Raw genomic sequence first — 20,164 nt, forward strand, 5'->3', positions numbered from 1 at the left:
GTTGTTGTAGGCTGTTGGGTTCTGTTGCTGAAAGCGAAGCCAAAGCAGGAAGTTAAGGCGAAAAAGAGCTCAAAAAGGCAGCAGTAGAAAGAGAGCGCAGAAAGCAAAAGCAGGAGCGCACACAACCAAGGGAGTCACTTGGAGTTCAACTGAAAAGCCTAGAGAGCTGTAAACTGATAGAGAGCAGAAAAAGCCAGAGCTAGAGCTAGAGCCGAAGAGCCAGAGTTAGAGCCAAGAGCCAGAACCAAGAGCGAGAGCCAAGAGCTAGAGCTTCAAGAGCCAGGGAATGACATGGTGTCTGAATCCATTGTTTCTGTGCAAAACAGTAGGAGATGAGCCAAAGAGCTTGTAAAAAGAACTGAGACCATAATCCCAGAGAGCCTAGTTGAGTTGACTAGAGCTCACGGAGACATAGCCCAAGAGTTGTGGGTGAACTCCAAATTAATATTGCTGTTCATGTGTCTGTTTTATTGCTGCATTGTCTCTGCTGCTTTATTTACTGTTATATGTATTTATATATCAGTTAGCACATCAAGTTATAGCACAACAACAAAATTTAAGGCATATAATCAGTTAAAAACAAACATCAGTATACACCTATATTTTCAAGCATTTCTTAATTCCGCATTGGTTAATCAATAAGACTTGGGAAAATTTAAAGCTTTGGAAGTGGGAGAGGTTCTTGTAAGTTAGACAAGAAGCCTAAGTGCCCCATTTTCAGATCATTTTGTCCGTGGTTGAGGGCTTGTTATCTAAAGCAACGAAGAAGCTTTTGATCAAAGCTTTAAACCTTAAACTTGCATTCTTATTTCATTGCATCTTGGCATGACTTCTAAGTGGTGATCCAAAATGGTAAATTTGTGAAAATTCCTTAAACCAGAATCCCTACTGCAGTAACTGATGATATTTCTCCTACTTGTTAGATTTACATGAACAAGTTATTTGCAGTTTCCTATGACAAACATTGAAATACATGCACTGCAACCTACAACATTAAATAATATGCAAAAACAAGAAACTGAACAATAGAGAAAGATACAACACAAATGACATAGTTGTTTTTGGACAAATGTCCTTGGAAAAACCCAATGCGGGAAAACCGATGCAACAGATCTGAGGGTTTTTATTATTAAGCAGAAGTATTTTTGAATACAACCTATAGATGTCTTGCTGGCAATCCAAAAGAGAATATCACTCGGCAGAAGAAATTAGTGAGATTACCTCACTCTACACTACAAATCCTCGCTGATCTGGCAGTGGAACCAGCGAATTTCCCGGCTACTTCTGTGTGGCGCTTGTGCGGGCCTACGTTGGCCTCTAAGGCACTGCGTCACCTCTGTTGGGAATCGATTTGCCCTTTGGAGCTGATTCCATCCCTCCCGGCTCAGAAACGTCAGCTTCCTTAGCAAATTCAGACTTCTGCGTGGAAGGCTTCTGCGTTGCTCTGCCTCAATGTCAAATTAGCCTAAATCAGCCCACCAAAAGGCCTCAATGTCAACCCTAAGGAAGCCAATGCAAGCATGACATCAACATTTCGGCTAACATTTGTGGAGATAAAATTAATTTTGTAAAAGCTGCTAGGTTGGCTTGTGATCTAGGCCTTTACTTGCACATTATTTTATTAGTGGAAGGGCTTGTAGGCTAAAATAGGACTTGTTAGACTACATATATATTAGAGAGATTTCATTTGAGTCTCTCATCATCATCACACTTGGAATTCGGCCTTAGAGAGGAAACTCACACTTGCTCTTTTGTGACTATATTGGATATTGGATGCATTTTGATGTTTGGAGCTGATTTCTGGACATTCTTTGGATTAATGGATGGATTTCTTGCATATTGTCTTGTAAGTGCTTTTAATTGTTGAAGATCTATTTAACTGTCTAATGTATGGAATGATTGATTCTAGTTGGTGCTAAAACTGTGCCCTCATTTTATTTAAGATTAATTGAATGCTATCTAGATGAATATTGCATGCATTACTGATGCATGACATGTAAGAGTTATCCTAGTGGTGAACTCCTAGTAGATCTCCCATAAATCTCCATTATTCCTTTGAGTCAGTAAATGCTTAAAGTTTGTTGCTAGGGCATCAAATTTCGGCCTCCTTAGAAGCAAGATTAGCTAATCTAAGACATCCTTGAATCCATATGCTCAAAGGACAAGGCACTAATCCAAAACGTTGATGATAAATCTCACTTTTTCTTCATATTTTATCTCTCTAAAATTTCGGTCCTTTCAAGGCTAGACAAGGAACTAGGGCTTGGTGTGAATTTTTTGGGAGAGGGAATTTTGGTGGTTGGAGAACCTAAACATCAAATGGATAGGGTTTTCCACAAAACATATCAATATGGTGGGTATCCACTTTAATTTCATCCATAAATTCTCTTGCTCTAAGAGGGAAATCCCAGTTTTTCTTCCCTCAGCTTAAGGACTTTCTGGAAGGTTTCATGACCCTTGGCTTAGCTAATATACATTGTAAGAAACCTTTTCTCCTCGCCCTAACCTTGAGTTACTCCAACACTTGTCAAATCAATCAAACCCTAGGTCTTATGCCTCCATTTCTAGGAGCATTGTTGGAAAGAAAATTGCTTCTTTGTGAAGCCTTGTTCCTAAATTGTGCCTTTCTAGAAGATATTCTACTGAGATCATTAAATACCTTATCATTAGAATACCTATTTTAAGTGATCTATTTCCTAATGAGACTCCTCCCATTGGTGAAAGTCTGTAAAGAAAAGGGGGTTTTGGCTGTGGCAACAATGGGCCACTACCCCATTGTTGCTAATAGGTTTGGTTTATACCTTGTAGGGTTTCCCTCTCCAAGGTCTGCTAGATTTTGCAACAACAGGTCAAACTTTAGATCTCCTTCTCTTGACTTCGCCATGTGGATAAAAAATAAGAGATATATTTTGCTTTGAATTGGTTCAAATGAGGGGTCAACTTGTGTTTTCATACTTGTCAAATGGGTGACAAAAGTCACACCCCTTCATGGTGGGGTTGACTTGACCATTTGGGGCCTACATGAAGCCCAAAAGATACAAATTTTAATTTTTCATTTTCATGATTTTCTTTCGCTGACTTGGGAGACCTTTTGGCATGCGGGAATACCTCCCGATACTACACAAAAATCAACACTCTCTTAGCGAGGGAGGTATTCTCTGCAACAAATTTCCCTTTGCTGAAATTTCTCCTTAAGAAAAGTTCATGAGCTTGTCATGTTGATGCATGTCTACAAGATAACTCCATCCTGGAGTGGGAAATGTAACTCCTCATATGTACGTGGGTATGCAGGGTTTTTGGCCAAAGTATTTTATGGCTCCTTAGGGAAATGTATCAATCTCCTCTGGTCAAAATCCTTTACGACCTAGCCATATCATTTTGGCAAGTGATTCTTTTTGGCTTCTCAAAGAGAGAATTTGCCGTTGGATGATTCATCTTTTTGGTCAAAGTGCTTTATGACCTAGCCAAGTCCTTCGAGCTTCAAAGGTGAATTACATTTATCACCTTTCGTCGACCTAGCCATGTCCTTCCAGATACAGAGGAGAAGATCTATCTAATCCTATAATTTCCCATGGTCATTCACCTCTTGGTCGACCTAGCCAAGTCCTTCTGGCTTCAAAGGTGAATGTATCCAACAATTGCCTCTCTACGTTCCTTGGGCCATTCACCTTTTTGGTTAAATTCCTTTATGACCTAGCCAAGTCCTTCTAGCGTCAAAGGTGAATGTATTGATATCCTCTTGTCAAAGCCCTTTATGACCTAGCCAAAGTCCTTTATGGCTTCAGGAGATTGTATGCCCAATCCTGGAAAGACCTCATCGTTCCCTTCCAATGAGGGAGACATTTACCATCATACTAAGGTCATCTTTGAAGTATGTCCACAATCTTCTCATCTGTGGATATGTATTGGAGCTCTACTACTCCTCTTTGCATCATGTCTCGGATGAAGTGACCCGACCATGTCCTTCTGGCTTTTGAAGCCACATTAGTTCATGATTTGTGATATTCCTGCAAAGACTCATTTCACCTCTTGAGACATATCTCAATCCATATCCAACTGTACAACACGGGTACCACATGTTTTGCTGTCATTGACTATATATGCCCCTGCTCAACCATAAATTGGTTTCAGGTTGTTAACTGTGAAAATTTCGCTGCAGTGATTGATTTATTTCTCTTACGTATTTACAATAATAAGTTATTTACCAATGCTCTAGTAAATATCAAAATAAATTCAGCTGCAGACTTCACAAATTAAGAACTGAAAATTAAAAAGGCAAGAGAAACACCAGCATATGAACAATCACATTGACACACTTGTTTTTGGACAACCATCCCTAGAAAAACCCAATGCGGGAAAACTGATGCAACAGATATGACGGTTTCTATTATTGACAATAAATTTCTGAATTAATCTGTATGCCCCAGAGAAAATGGCAATCCATTTAGAGAAGATAATTGATAGATAAATAGTGAGAATTTTCTCACACTGAATCTAGAGATTTTACACTGGCCTCAGCTCCTAGATGATCCACTGCATAGTCTATGCGTGGCTTTTGTGTGGAGACTCCCTCTAACTGTGTCACCCTAGCTGCTACTGGTTTTGCTGCTAAGAAATCGAGATTTCTCCTGCCAATCACCCACAGTGATTCCCTGACACTGGTCTCTGCTATCCCCTAGCTGATCCGCGTCAACCTCTACGTGAACCTCCTCCAGTTGCTGTGCTGTCCTTCCTTGGCACTGCATTGGCTCTTTGATCCTTCACTGTCTTCTTTGAAGTATATTCATTGGAACTAGAAATCACTTCCTTCCAGTACTGCCTCTGATCCTCACTCCTTGATCACTTGTTTGAATTCCTTAGCAAACCCTGCCGTAGGAATATCGAATTGACTGATCAACTCTCTGTTTGCAATCAAACCCAAGCCGCCTTATACTTTTCTCGTTGAGACTTCAACGACCGAGATTAAGCCTCTAATCAATGGCTAAGATTAAATCTTGACTTGATCCACTTTCTAGAACATTTTCACCCATATTTTAATTAATACCCATTAATGCTTTATTTTTCCTAAGTTTAGACTTAGGAACCCCATTAGAAATATTAGTTATTTTAATAAAATAAAATTCGGGTGGAATTTCACCACACTGTTTCTGGGTTCTTTAGAACTCATGTGCCTTAGCCTCTCTACCAATTTTCATGGCTAGAGCACATCCGATGCTACCAAAAACTAACGTTAACCAAGTACATCGCGAATCCAAATCGCGGGATTCACCAAATATAAATCTCCAATCCCAAGAAATAGTGTATCTGCCAAAATCCTTCATTTCAATCTTCGGGGGTAAACTCCCTCTAACACTAAAGTAGGTCTTCTTATGGTAGCCCTGGTTGCTCCCTTTGTCATGGAAGCAAATCCTCCTGCCGCTGCTGCTGCCTCTGTCATGTAAGCAAGTGCTCTTGTTGTGGTCTCCTCGGGAAAGGCACATTTCTCCTAGAAACCTCTGTCTCTGAGCATCTAGTCTAACAATCTCAATGCCATGACATCTTCTTGAAAGGATGCTCCTTCCACTTTGGTTGACTGTCGGCTCCTTTGGAGCTGGAAGCTCTTCCTATTGTCGGATACGATCCTGGATGTTAATCTGTACAATTTCTTCTGTTAAAAAACATCCTTAAGAATCTTACCATCTGTGATTGGATCAAAAATCTTCTCGTAGTCTACTCCCTCTTACTAGGAGAACCCTCTTGTCACAACATTGTCTTGTACTTTCCTGATGCTACCACCTATGTAATGGTAGTCTTTGCAATGGACCTGATTTTCTATAAACCTCATTCAAGAGGTCATGGAAAAAGAATATTCATAATGAAAGTAAGAAAGAAATATCAAGGCCATACAAAAAATGAAAGGTCAAGAGGCTAATTAAATAATAATAATCAAGGGAGAGAAAAATACTTATCTTTTAGTTTAAGAAGAAAAAATTGAGAGTTGAAGGGAATCGTCAATTACTTGACAAATCTAAAGGAAAAGATCCTTTGACTCCTTCTGAGGTGGCTGCACATCATCATCATTATCAACGTTGGCTACTGATGCATGTTGTCTTTCCTTCCTTTTTCCTTCAAGACAATTGGATGCATAGTGTTTAAAATTTTGACAAGTGAAACACTGCACTTTTGACATGTCTGTGTCCTTCTTCTTATCTTGAGCAAGAGCAGTGTTGGAAACAGTGAGAGGGGGGTGAATCGATATTTCTTATCAATTAATATATTTTTAACTTCATAGTGCATTAATTGTTATTAGCATCAAATAAACATAAACATTCATCAACACCATTCAACAATGCACAACAATAAAGACAGTGGACACAAATATTTTTTAGGTGGAAACCCCTCTGGGATAAAAACCATCGAATGCTTGTTAATATTTATCTTCAATAACTTACATCAATATTTTCAGCTCCAACCCCTTGGTTTACAGGCTCCAACCTGTAGGACGCTCCAACACACTGATTACCAACTGCAACTGGGAGGATGCTCCAACACCTTGGTTTACAAGCTCCAACTTGAAGGATGCTCCAACACCTTGTTTACTAGCTGCAATTGGACAAACGCTCCAATGCCCTATGTAGGCTCCAACCTGTCCTAGCACCACACTGCTGCCCTTAAGTGTTCTCAGTCTCCAACCTGAAGGAGACTCCACTCTCCTGCCTTGCACTACCCTACCACTCTGATCAACCGACGGACCACCTTTCACAATTTTCAGGCTGGATCCACATGTGCCTAATATCGATACAAGGAACTGCAAAAACAAGATACTGTTGTGCAAATAATTTTGCCTCTGCTCCTGCTTGAAATTTCACAACAAAACTGATCTCAACATTAATACATTGTCAGTCCTAGAATCGTACGATTGTATTGTACAAACTACAAACATAACCTGCAAAAAACCTCATTCATTGTCACAAGATCATCAATTTTTGTAAAAACCCTGGCAACATATCCTCTACTAACACTGTCCTGGGATCATAGTTATACTACTGCTTCTCACACAACTGTTCGAACGCTGCTGTCAAAACTTTACTCAGACGAGAAAGCATGACTGTGTTGCACGTGATCAGGATTTCAGATTGACAGGCATTTCATTACCTAAATGACAATGTTGAACAGACTTTGATGAGGTGACTACTCCATTCAATTTGGGAGAATTTCACCATTTAGATCTGAGTTGGTCATGCAGATCTCAGCCATAACAATTTTTTTAGGAATGATGGAGTCTCCTTGAGAATGGAGCCAAAGTGGGTGTGCTTGCTCTCCTTGCTTATGTCGGGAGGGGGAACCTATGTGACCGCCCGTTGTTTTCATGATATACATTTGTGTTGTTAATTGGTGAAAATGTACATTGGATTTTGATCCCAAAAAAAGAGAACTACATGACTTCCCTTTGGTTTCATGGTGAAGTATTGAAGAGTATAGCTTTCTTTTTTACTTTCTTTTCTTTTGATAGGTATAGTAGAAGGATATTTCTAATTTTCAGGAATGCTTGGAAAGTACACGTTACAAACTATGGACAAGGTTCTTAACGATTTACCTTGACAAGATGTTCCAATTGTGAAGTAAAATTAGAGAGTTTGGTTGGAAGCTCTCAAGTATACAGTTAATAACATGAAAAAGAGTGGAAGAAAGAATGGTATTAAATGATATTTCTCTGTAGGCATTGTGATTCTAATCTGTAGATGTAACCATCCAACTGAACATAGAATTTCCACAGTTATTTTCCTGCAGTAATTGTGCTTCATGACAACAAAGCTGAATGCAAGGAGTTATCATCTTGTTTGCAAGACTTCAGCAATTTATATTTTGGCAGTGAGCTGTTGTGTTTGGAGTAGTGACGTGTGCAGTAAATAGTGCCACTATTTCATCGTGTTTTGTCATTTATTCTTTACTCTTATTTTGCAGAAGTTTGTATTTATACTCTGATCTTATCTTTTGTTTGTAGGTACTATCAAATCTGGCAACATTTGTTGCAGCAATGCCCTCCTTATTTGAGCCATTCTTTGAAGATTTCTTTGTTCAATCTTCTGATACATACCATATGCGAGCAATCAAGCTGGAGATCTTGTCTCTCATTGCAACGGAATCATCTATTCATACAATATTGCTAGAGTTTCAGGTAAGAGGACTTTGGGATGATACTCAATTCCATAATTTTGGTTTCCAAAGGAATTGCTAAGTTGTCTTATATGTGGAGTGAGATTCTTCTTTTGAGTTCTATCTATTAAATCACATTTTTTTATGAATTTTTAACCTACAGAATAGGCCACTGGCAGGATTGTTTCTAATTCTTCATATGATAAGTTAGACAAATGGCATGGACAGTAAGTTAACAGATATAGTTGCACACCGTGATTTTTGTTATGTAATAGTTATGGAAATCCACAATGATGAACGTGAAAGTCAATCACAGGGTGGCTCTTGGATCAACTACATCGTGGTGCACACATTCTGTCTAATATGATTCTCTCCCTATTAATAGAATATACAGCATACAAGGACAGTGGTAGTATAAAATATAATCATAACAACAAAGTAGAACCATAGAAGATAAAAACACCACTCTACAAGAATATTTGAGCTTTCCTTGACTCAATATTTATGGGAAAAGTTGCAGGTTTTACTGCTTCTGGCAGGAAAATCCATACCAAACCATCCATCATACAGAGTTATGTGGGATAATTTTGGTATACTTATCCCAATTTTATCCCTCTTTGGGGCCTCATTATATGGATTTTCTTACTAACCTTTAACATCACCGATGAAAATGCTTGCCACATGTTGCATAAGATAGACAGCACAATACATTACCCAGGATGATGTTAACATCAGAATTTAACTTCAAAAAATGGTTATTAACTCAGTCATAAATTAGATCAATAATGGCAGGCATTTTAATCCAGAGATACATCTAGTTTCAGCTATGCTGGAGACGTCAACTCTTGATGCAGAAAGGTTTTGGCTTGATGGATTACTTTGGAGATAACAGGTTTTATACCATCATTTGCATCTGAAGGGAGTTAACATTTGCATTGTCATTCTTAGCAGCCTGTTGGGTTGGGGTATATGGATGATTTTCACAAGCTTCTAATTTGTTGCTAGGTAATATGGGCATATTCAAGATGAAATTGTGCTCAACTACTGGGACTAGCTTTCAGGTTGGGAAAATGGAATACTTTTACAAACTTCCAGTTTTCTTATACTGATTGGGACACTATTGAAGTGAACATAGAATCTCAAGCTTCCTTAGTTCAGCACTGTGCTTGTTTGGTTTTGTAAGGAGTGAACTTTAACATGTTTGAGTGGCACCATAGATAGAGCACTTCAATTTTTTATTTTAATATTTTGTTTGATTCCATTGAAAAATATAGGGATGTATAACATGCTAAATTGTTTTCTGCATGGTAGAACTTGGTGAGTTATTTCTAATGTTAAAACTTTGCCCACAGGACTATATTAGAGATCCAGATAGAAAGTTTGCCGCAGATGCAGTCTCTGCAATTGGACGATGTGCTAAAAGACTTCCATCTGTGGCTTTGACTTGTTTGAAAGGTCTCCTGGCGTTGGTTAGACAGAGCTCTATAGCATTGCGGGGAAACAACTGTCCTGGTAATGAAGAAACTGACAATTCTGAAGGAACTGCTGACTCCAGGAAAAAGGATTTTCCTGGAATTAAGGCAGATTTGGTTTTCCGAGCTGACTGGATGCTTACTGGGGGTGATAAAGTTAATAGAGAGGCATCTGTTTTGACACAGGCGATATTGGCTATCAAATCGATCCTACGAGAACATCCAGTTGAATTGGAAAAGGTCAGCTGTTATTTGTCTTTTGTCTTTTATAGTTGGGTTTGATGGGAACATTTAAAAAAAGGTAGCCTTAATCCATTTATATTTCTAAAGTCCTCAAAATATTTGATCTGGTCTTTCTGTTATATATCGTATCCATTGAGTCAGATGCCACTGATGCATATATCATAATTGTGTGGAAGAAAACTTTTTCAAACATCATTTCTAGTTTAAATAATAAAGTTCCTTTCATTATATGTCCTCAAGTTTTGTTTTAACATTTGATAATATTCCTTAGAAGTAATTGTTGACATAGATACCTTGAGGTGCCAGATTTAGTGTAGAACATCAAAACAATATTGTGGATGCAAATGCCATCCTACTAAAAAGGAAATATCCTCAAATTAAAAAGGCAGTCAGAGGGAATAATACAGACATCTGAAGGTTGGAAGTACTAGTGATACCAAGAGTTTCCTCGTCGATGGTGCATTTGCTTCAGATCCGTGCTCCCAGGCAAAGCGCTAGGGGAGCGCCTAGGTGTTGAATATGTTTTTCCTTCCAATCCATTTTTCTTTCCTCATCTTAAACCCTTTAGCTTATGAGTCACCTGAAGTGTCTTAGTGAACTTGAAATGCCTTTGGGAAAATCTGATCTATGGGAAAAATGCAAGAAAACTTAAAAACAAAATGTTTGGAGATGGTATGGAAAATGTGTCAAGTTTCTTATGTTGGATTTTTTCAAAGCTCTGATTTCTCCATCTTGCATCAAATTTTTCATGTGGATAGAAGAAAGAAAGAAAGAAAGAAAGAAATTATTTTAACGTCCACGAGGCTAAAGATAGCGTATGGAACAGATTGCTTCTCATCTGCGTGATGTATTCTGCCCTTTTTCTGTGAAGCTTCAATATAAATGCTCCAAGCTTCTCGACAAACCCCTCTCTAAATAGATTATCCCAAGAGCTAGCTGCCAGCATATCTGCGTAACTTTTCCTGTTGTCTTTGAAGGCCTCACATTCTAAAATGAAACGTTTTTCTGTTTCCACTTTTCCGGAAGAACAAAAAATGCATACTCTTTCCTCCCACACTTCCTTTGGCATTTTCCAGCGCCCTGTTTCACAACGGAGTTGATGAGAACTAGTCCTTAACTGAGCAATAAGAATTTTGGCTCTCCAAGAGATATTGGCCTCCATGTATGCTTTTGGTTGATGACTATGCGTGGTATTAAACACTTCAATATAGTAATTTTTCTTTCTTCCTAGCTCCTTATCCCAGGTTCGTTTGTGGAACTTTTCTATAACAAAAGCTTTTATCTCTTTGTTGCTTATGGGACATGCGTTCAAGCAAATACCCCATTTACTAAACCATTTGTTATTTTGTTGCATCCAAGTTTTTTTGCTCTTGCACAATCTTGAAGAAATTTGAAGAAATTTCAACCCCCACTTTGGTTATTAGTTTTCCTTATCACTCCATGCATTTAGTTTTAAATCCAAGCATGATAAAAATTCTAAAATCTGGAAATAACAATATTTTCTGAAAACACAAATTTAGAGATTTCACTATTGCTGAAATTGCAGAAATAAAACACAACAAAATTATGATGGCCACACAGAAAATAACACAGTGATTTTTGGTCAATGTGACCCTGGAAAAACCCCCTACAACTCTTGGGGAAAACCAGTTTGAGAACTCTTCTTTATTTCTGAAATTGCTTTTACAGAGAAACTGAAATACACGATAAAAATTCCAGCAACCACAAATTACAACTTATCTCGATTTTTGTGCTTGCACTCCACCTCGAAAATCTTGCCAATCATCAAACAACCAAAACAAAAAATTTCCAGCTATAAAACAACATTAAATGCTCTTTGGCCTGCCTCGAAAAACGTGCCTAGAAATTGTTGTACGAACCGTACAAATTTCAACAGTGTGGCTGCCTCGAAAATTGTGCCCAAATCTGCCTCGAAATTTGTGCCCTTGCTGCTATTCCTCTTCCTTGATTTCCGTGCCTTTCTCCTGATGTACAGTTTTGCCTTGGGATGCGTGCCAATAAATGCTGCTACCCAGATTTGCTGAAATGTTCCCTTGCTGCTCTCATTCACTTCCTCACTGCTCAGAAATTTTTCCTTGCTCTCTCTTCTCTTTCTCTCAAATGCTCATGAAAGAATGAATTGATTTTTTTCTCCTCTTCTCCTTTTACTCTCTAAATGACCTTTCAGGTTACCCTAAGATCTAATGGCTGAGATTCATTTAGATCTAGGGATGAGAATAAATGTGCATTTAATTCTCACTTTCTATTTTTTAACTCACCCACTTAAAGAAAGACCCACTTGGCCTTTTATTTCCATAGTCAATTTTTCACTTTCTAATTCTTCATTGACTTTAATAAAATCATCTTTAAATTAGAATGTGACTTTACCACTTATAAAGTCACTTTTAAATTAGAATGTAACTTTATCAGTTATAAAGTCACTTTAGGAGAAAAGTACAAATAAATTTGGAGACTTTTCCCTAGGTCAAAGATCAAAGCCTTAGGGAACCACTTGTCCTCTGGTACCCAAATTTTAACACTCCCTCTTACCTAGGAAAATGTTCCTCACCACTCCCATATTGTCTCTGAAGTAGACATGCTTGCCCCTTGGTAAGGCTTTGGTGAAAATATCTGCTACCTGCTCATTTGTGAAATGTACTCAAGCTTGACAACTCCCTTTTGGACATAGTCTTGAATGAAGTGATACTTGATCTCAATATGCTTTGATCTGTCATGAAAAACTGGATTCTCCATGAGTTTTATGCAACTCTGATTATCCCAGTAAATCACTGAAGGTCTCAATGCTTGACCAAATAGACCAAAGAACATCTTGCGAAGCCATATGGCCTCACAACTAGCCAAACTAGAAGCCATATACTCTGCCTCAGCTGGGCTCATTGCAACTAACTGTTGTTTCCGACTGATCCATGACACAACTGCCGAACCCAACCCAAAACAACACCTGGAAGCACTCTTCCTGTCTGAAGCACAACCTGCCCAATTTGAATTCGTGTACCCTTCCAGTCTCACTCCATCAACCTGTCTATAATCTAGACCAAAATCCACAGTCCCCTGCAAGTAACGAAGAATGTGTTTTGCAGCCACCCAGTGCAGTCTCCTGGGCTCACACATGAACTGAATCATAGTGTTAACTGCAAAACATATATCTGGTCGAGTGTTGACCAAATACATCAATTTACCAATCAACTGTCTGTATAGAGTAGGATCCACCAACTCGGAATCAGAAGCGTGAAGCTTCTTTCAGTTAGTGATCATAGGTGTAGACATGGGTTTGTAGTCCTCCATGTGAAATCTGCTAAGAATATCCACAATGTACTTCCCTTGTCCCAGGTTGAAATGCCCCTTGTCCTGCCACACCTCCAATTCCAGAAAATAATGCATCAAGCCGATATCCTTCATCTCAAACTCTGAAGCAAGATCTCTCTTGCAGCCCTCAATGAGTCTGTCTGCACTAGTGATGATCAAGTCATCAACATACAACACCAGGATGAGAGGCTCCTCACTCACCACAATGAAGTATAAGTTCGGATTAGCCTTACTCTTTGTGAAACCCAACTGTTGCAAGTATATATCAATCCTAGAGTACCAAGCTCTAGGAGCTTGCTTCAGGCCATAGAGTGCGTTTTTCAATCTGCATACATGGGATTATAGATTATCAAGGATTAAAAAAGATCACTATTAAACACAAATTCCCCATTCCATTTATTTTTGAGATGCTGGACGAATTCCATGGTGTAGAATATTTTCAGAATTAGATTTGAGGCAGCCTATTATCAAATCTGAGTAAAATTGGAAGACATTGAGAAGACTGCATTTAGAACTCATGAAGGGCATTATGAGTTTAAGGTAATGCCATTTGGTCTAACAAATGCACCAACCACCTTCCAGGCAACCATGAACGAACTCTTTTGCCCATACTTGCGAAAATTCGTATTGGTTTTCTTTGATGATATCCTTATCTACAACAAAACATGGAAGGAGTACTTCAAGCATATAGAAGAAGCACTTTCCCTATTAGAGAAGAATCAATTTTATGCCAAATTATCAAAATGTACCTTTGGACAAAAGGAAGTTGAATATCTGGGATACATCATATCTAAGGAAGGAGTAAAAGTAGATCCCAGTAAGATTAAAGTGATCAAAGATTGGCCCAAGTCGAAGAATATATCAAAACTTAGGGGATTCCTTGGATTAACCAGATATTACAGAAGGTTCATAAAAAATTATGCACGTGTGACTGCTTCACTAACAAATCTTCTAAAGAAAAATTCCTTTCAATGGGAAAATAAGGTGGACGAATGCTTTGAATCCTTAAAAGAGATAATGTCTTCTACCCTGGTTCTCAGAACCCCAGATTTCTCCAAACCTTTTGTGGTAGAATGTGATGCCTCAGGATTTGGGATTGGAGTAGTATTGATGCAAGACGATCGCCCCATAGCTTATGAAAGTCGAAAGCTTAATAAAAGGGAAAGATTGAAGTCTACCTACCACAAAGAGATGTTGGCCATTATTCATGCATTAAGCAGGGGTCGTCAATACTTATTAGGGAGCAAGTTTTCAATCTGCACAGATCATAACAGTTCACAATTCTTGTTTCAACAAAAAACATTATCAATAGATCAACAGAAGTGGACAGAGAAACTGGCCGCATTGACATGGACATTTTGCTCAAAAAGGGAAAGGATAATGTGGTTATTGACACTCTCTCACGTAAAGATGAAGACACCATAACATGCTTTGCATTGGTAGAAGACCCTGATTGGTTGGATGAGATCCAAACTGAATATGCCAGGGATCCAGACTCTTGTTTGATAAATGAAAACATCTATTAACATCCTAATTTTGAATGGAAAAATGACATACTACAATGCACGTCAGTCGTTCTACTGGAAGGGAATGAGTAAGGAAATTCAGAAGTAAGTGCCGAATGTGACATCTGTCAAATATGTAAAAGCAAAAATGTCTCAACTCCTTGATTGTTACATCCCTTACATGTTCCAAATCAGAAATGGGAAGAAATCTCCATGGATTTCATCGACGGTTTACATATGTCTGATGGTAAGGACAAAATATTTGTTGTAGTAGATAGACTCACTAAATATGCACACTTTGTTGCAATCAAGAAAACGGACTCGAATAACCAAATTGCAGAAGTCTTTTGCAAAAACATTTACAAGCTACATGGTCTACCTAAAGTCATCATTAGTGATAGAGATGTAAGATTTAGGGGAAATTTCTAGAAGGAAGTTTGCAACCAAGCTAGAATAACCCTTAACATGAGTTCATTCTACCATCCGCAAACAGATGGTCAAATAGAAATAGTAAATAAGTGTTTAGAAACATACCTACAATGCTTCATATCTGACAAGTAAAGCAAGTGGTCACAGTGGTTGCATTTAGCAGAATGGTGGTACAATACCTGTTAAACACACATGGGAGCAAGAATAATCTGAATGATAAATCATGAGAGTACAATTTTTATTAACAAGAGATATACATTTATAGTACAATATGTGACTGTTGGGTTTCACATCCCAAGGTCTCTTGGACTCCTTTTGTCCATTCGGCTTCCACACTAACCCATTGAGGATTAGGTGTCCAACATTCCCCCCCTTAATCCGAAGGGTTATTTATGAGTCCAAGAAGAGAGCTGTAATACAAATGTGAAAAAATGCATGGTAGCACTAGGCTGAATGTGCTCTCTGAAATGTTGGTATAAAGGGCGGTGGTTTAAGGATGACCACCAACACTGGAACGCTTAGTGCAGTTCCTGGAACTCTTCCAAAACTGGCAAGAAACTGAAGTTTTCTGCTAGAGGAAGTGCTCCTATTGTTTTGAAGAGGGAAACCTTCAACCATGAAAGGGAGGTTTCACCCCGCATAAAAGGGAGAACTTCAACCTGAAAAGGGAAGTCTCAACCTGTGATGGTTTAATTATAACCAACAACTCTGGAATGCTTAATGCAATTCCTGGAACTCTTCCAAATCTGGCAAGAAGCTGGTGTCTTCTGCTAGAGGAAGTGTTCTCAATTGTGTTCCTAGAATTCTTCCAAAACTGGCAAGAAGCTGAAGTTTTCTGCTAGAGGAAGTGTCCCAGATTGCCAACTGAAGGCATGTTCACGAGCATATTTGTTTCTGGCTACAACTCTGAAATTGGTGTGGCAGGTTGTGGCTCAGGTTCGCTTGATGTGGCTTTGAAGCTTGTAGATGACCATCATTTCCCCCCCTGTCAGATACAAGGTGAGAAGATGGAGAAAACTCAACTGCAAGACTGTTCAATACTCTGGAACAAGTTATGACATGTGTTTGGAATATCTTCTTGGCTGTTGATGCCCATTGCCAAGAAGCGATCCATCCAAGATGAATCTTTGTTTTTGCAGGACATTTGTTTCTGAAGCATCTGTGTGAAGAATGGGTGGTTTTATGACAGTGCTTACATGGATGAAGATCAAAACGGTGATCTTTCAAATGGCCAACTCGGTCACAGTGTTGGCATTTCACAATCTGTTGTTGTTGTTGTTGTTGCTGTGGAAGAGGGGCAGAGTCTGGAACAGCTGGAGGTGAACTGTCATGAGGAGCAGGTGAACTGTCATGAATGAATCCAGCACTCTGAAACTGAATGGGCTTGGCGTAGTCTGGAATATGAAAGGACAAGTCCTTGTCATATCCAAGACCAGTTCTGTGCTTGTTGTGGACAAGCTGTTCCTAAGGTTTGATGATGGGCTTGGGAAGTGTAGACTGAGTTTCTGCATCTGCATGTATAACTGCTGCTTTATTGGGCATTGGATCTGAATGAATTTCAACAATATTGACTTGCTGTTTATGGGAGTCTGCTTCATTGTTCTGAACAGAAACAGGTTCAGAATGATGTCTATTTTGATGTAGCTCTTCTTGCTGTAGCTGTGTCTCAAGCTGCGAAAACTCAATATTCTCATGTGCATTTTGTAGACAGACCTGAATGTCTGTGAGAGAAACTTTGCTGACTTTTAATGTATCATGATTAGAGGAATGTATCAGAGTTTTTAAGAACTCTAATATTTCAGTAATTCGAGCCATATTCTCCATTGTCAAAATTACACCCTTTTAAAAGAAAAAAAAAAACTGATCACAACTATGACCCAAGGAGTAAAAGTAACATCCACTCTCAGTACAAAGACACGAAAAAATCCTTTGTAAATGTGCAACAAATGAATCAAGGAATCAATGCATATATATGTAGACAAAAACTATAATGAGTTTTAATACCACAGCTGGGGCAGCGACAACTGCAAACTTGCTTGGATCCTTCAAATACTCCTTCACTTTCAAATCAGAAATGATGGCTATCAAAACTTCAACAATTATAACACAATTCTTTGATCTTGCCACTTTCTGGCAATGAAGATGAGCAAAGAGAGTAAATTCCAGCAAGGACTTTCAGACCCAGAATGTTGCTCCAACACTTGCTCAGGTCATAGGTATTGGAATGAGTCTCTAGCACGCTGAAACAACAGTGATAGACCTCCTTACATGTCCAAATACTTAGCAAACTGTACAATGCTGGTTCTTTGGCTTATATTAGTCAACCGTACAATGTTTCGTGGCGCCCACAATGTCAGAATAAACTCCACGCTGAAGGGTATCACAGCTACGTTCAGCAGAGGTGGTGCATTCCTTGTTGTTGGTTCATGTAAATATATAATATGCTGGACAAATACTTGTGGAAGAACTTCAAAATTTTAATTTGATATCAATGTTTCAACAAATTTGAATGGGGCATTTTGAATGGAGCCACATGAAGACTAGACTTATGCAAAGCATAAACTAACTTGCACAACCTTCAAAAACAACATTGTTACCGGCCAACGAACTGTATTAGTTCACCAACGATTTGCATGTCATTTGGACCGAGCATATATGGTCTTGAACTTCAAAAAGACTCAACACACAAACTTGTACCATACGGTTTTCAGTTTATCCCAATTGTATGCAGCGTTAAAACTAACAGTCGTTGATTCACGCCTTTTGAGCAATATCGTCCATGTTGGATTGCTTCAAAGTTTCATTTGAGTTTGTCATGCACAGGTGGCAAGTGATATCATGAATAATCATTGTTGTTTTGGCTGGGAAACTCAAAGAAATCTGATGTGGCATGTTAGACACACATGAAGAACACTGAAGATGAAGGGCCAGCAAACATCAAACTTATCTCTGCTACACACACAGAGATTTGACCTTACATTCTCCTTCAGAACTCGTTCCTTTCAGCAGTATGGAGCTGCGTTCAAGTGTTAAATGTAATACAACGCATATATTTAATGTAAATGTACAACGCATACATAATAATGCAGCAATAACATTCAATGGTCAATGTTCAAAAAATGGGAAGCAGAAGCTGTAGTAGTGTCGATATAGCATTGCTGAATATCAACAGCTGCTCCTCAGAAGATTTGCAGATCGGTTCAAGAAAATGTATGAATTGGGAGCGAAAAATATCTAATATCGAATGTAGAACCTTTAGGCTGCAGACCTTTGATGATTAGTTTAGAGAAATCACGATAATGGAAGCTGCGTCGGTTATGCCAATGGCATCATCTCAGATTTCAACAGAGGGTTAGATAAATCAGCAACGACACCAGGTATATATCATACAACATGAGACCATAGCGCTATAGCACTTTGATACCGTATTTTGCCAGTAAAATGGAAGGCGATCCTTCGGCTGCCCGTGCCATTATCATGTCGTACTTACCATTAGTTATACCGTTGAAATCCACTCTCAGGCATGTGACACTGCCGCTCGATTGCATCGGATTGTCATGGCCCTGGCGGTTGAAATCTCCTGTTCATTTCCTAATATTAATCTCCTCCTGCTTCGATCTTCTGTCAATTTGTTCTCAGTCTTGATTCAAAACTCACCAACATATATGTTAGTCCAGCAGCACGATACCACAGTAATAATATACAACCCACCATGGTGAGATACGATTCATAGTAAAGTGATATGCCCCACAGCAATGAGGTACGAATCTTGACAATGAAATACAGTCAGCAGCGAAAAGGTATAACTTACAGTAAAGACATACGGCCCTCAATGGAGAAATACGATGCACAGAAAGGAGATATGTCTCATGGTGAAGAGATGCGACTCACTGGGAAAAAATGCGATGCCAACATCACCATAGATATATGCAATTGGAACAACAAAAATATGTCATTGTAACCAGAGAGACACATCAGTATAATCGCAGTGATATACATGGAATAAACCACTGGCCGATTGATTTCCTATGGGAAATGCTGGAGTGGTCAGGTAACGTTTAACTAACAAAGAATTTCATAATGGAAGAGCTGGACGTGTCGGAGTGCTCAGGTAACGTTCAACTAACAAAGAATTTCATAATGGAAAAGCTGGACGTGCCGGAGTGCTCAGGTAACGTTCAATCGAATATAGGCCGAGGAGGCGGTATAGGTCGGGCGTTAACCAAACAACTCAAGTCATAAAAATTACAGGTAATGAAGACCAGGCCAGCGCTATTCAAGGCACTAACAAAGAATTTCATAATGGAAAAGCTGGACGTGCCGGAGTGCTCAGGTAACGTTCAATCGAATATAGGCCGAGGAGGCGGTATAGGTCGGGCGTTAACCAAACAACTCAAGTCATAAAAATTAGAGGTAATGAAGACCAGGCCAGCGCTATTCAAGGCAGCTCAGACCAGCTGCTCATGGAATAACAACATGTCATTTTTTTTAATTAAGGGATAAACCGTGAGGAGGAAAACTACACAGGCCACACATCAATGCTCTGATACCATGTTAAACACACATGGGAGCAAAAATAATCTGAATGATAAATCATGAGAGTACGATTTTTATTAACAAGAGATATACATTTATAGTACAATATGTGACCATTGGGTTTCACATCCCAAGGTCTCTTGGACTCCTTTTGTCCATTTGGCTTCCACACTAACCCATTGAGGATTAGGTGTCCAACAATACCACCTATCTTACCTCTGCCAAAATGACCCCATTCCAAGCCCTGTATGGTTATGAACCCCTGAGATGGAAAGCTTTTGCATTAAATGACACTAAAGTTCAAGCAGTACAGAGCCATTTGGAAGAAAGTCAAAAGACCATCCAGATATTAAAGGAAACCTAGCAACTGCCCGAAATCGAATGAAGCAACAAGTTGATCAACATCATTCAGAAAAAGAATTCGAAGGAGGAGACTAGGTCTTTGTAAGACTACAACCTTACGAGCAGTTATCCCTAAAACAAGGAAAAAACAAGTTAGCTCCAAAGTTTAATGGG

The 20,164-nt window shown here is 38.9% G+C and overlaps 2 protein-coding genes across 4 annotated transcripts in view; both read left to right on the forward strand.

Moving 5' to 3' along the window:
• The window catches only part of LOC149186612 (AP3-complex subunit beta-A-like), a 227,823-nt gene that overhangs the window by 140,583 nt on the left and 67,076 nt on the right, over window positions 1-20,164 (forward strand). For all 3 annotated transcript variants that reach the window (XM_089411074.1, XM_089411072.1, XM_089411073.1), the window contains 2 exons: window positions 7,985-8,158; window positions 9,489-9,848. In XM_089411074.1, the coding sequence (XP_089267200.1) occupies window positions 7,985-8,158; window positions 9,489-9,848 (534 nt within the window). The remainder of the gene's footprint in view (window positions 1-7,984; window positions 8,159-9,488; window positions 9,849-20,164) is intronic.
• The window catches only part of LOC149186613 (uncharacterized), a 28,401-nt gene continuing 21,958 nt past the window's right edge, over window positions 13,722-20,164 (forward strand). The window contains exons 1-2 of the mRNA XM_089412364.1: window positions 13,722-14,371; window positions 14,491-14,617. Of these exons, the coding sequence (XP_089268490.1) occupies window positions 13,722-14,371; window positions 14,491-14,617 (777 nt within the window). The remainder of the gene's footprint in view (window positions 14,372-14,490; window positions 14,618-20,164) is intronic.

The sequence above is a fragment of the Pinus tabuliformis genome, chromosome 3_1 (genome assembly GCF_031772625.1).
Source record: "Pinus tabuliformis cultivar Carrire ecotype Pingquan chromosome 3_1, CPIR1, whole genome shotgun sequence".
In the NCBI taxonomy this organism is placed as follows: domain Eukaryota; kingdom Viridiplantae; phylum Streptophyta; class Pinopsida; order Pinales; family Pinaceae; genus Pinus; species Pinus tabuliformis.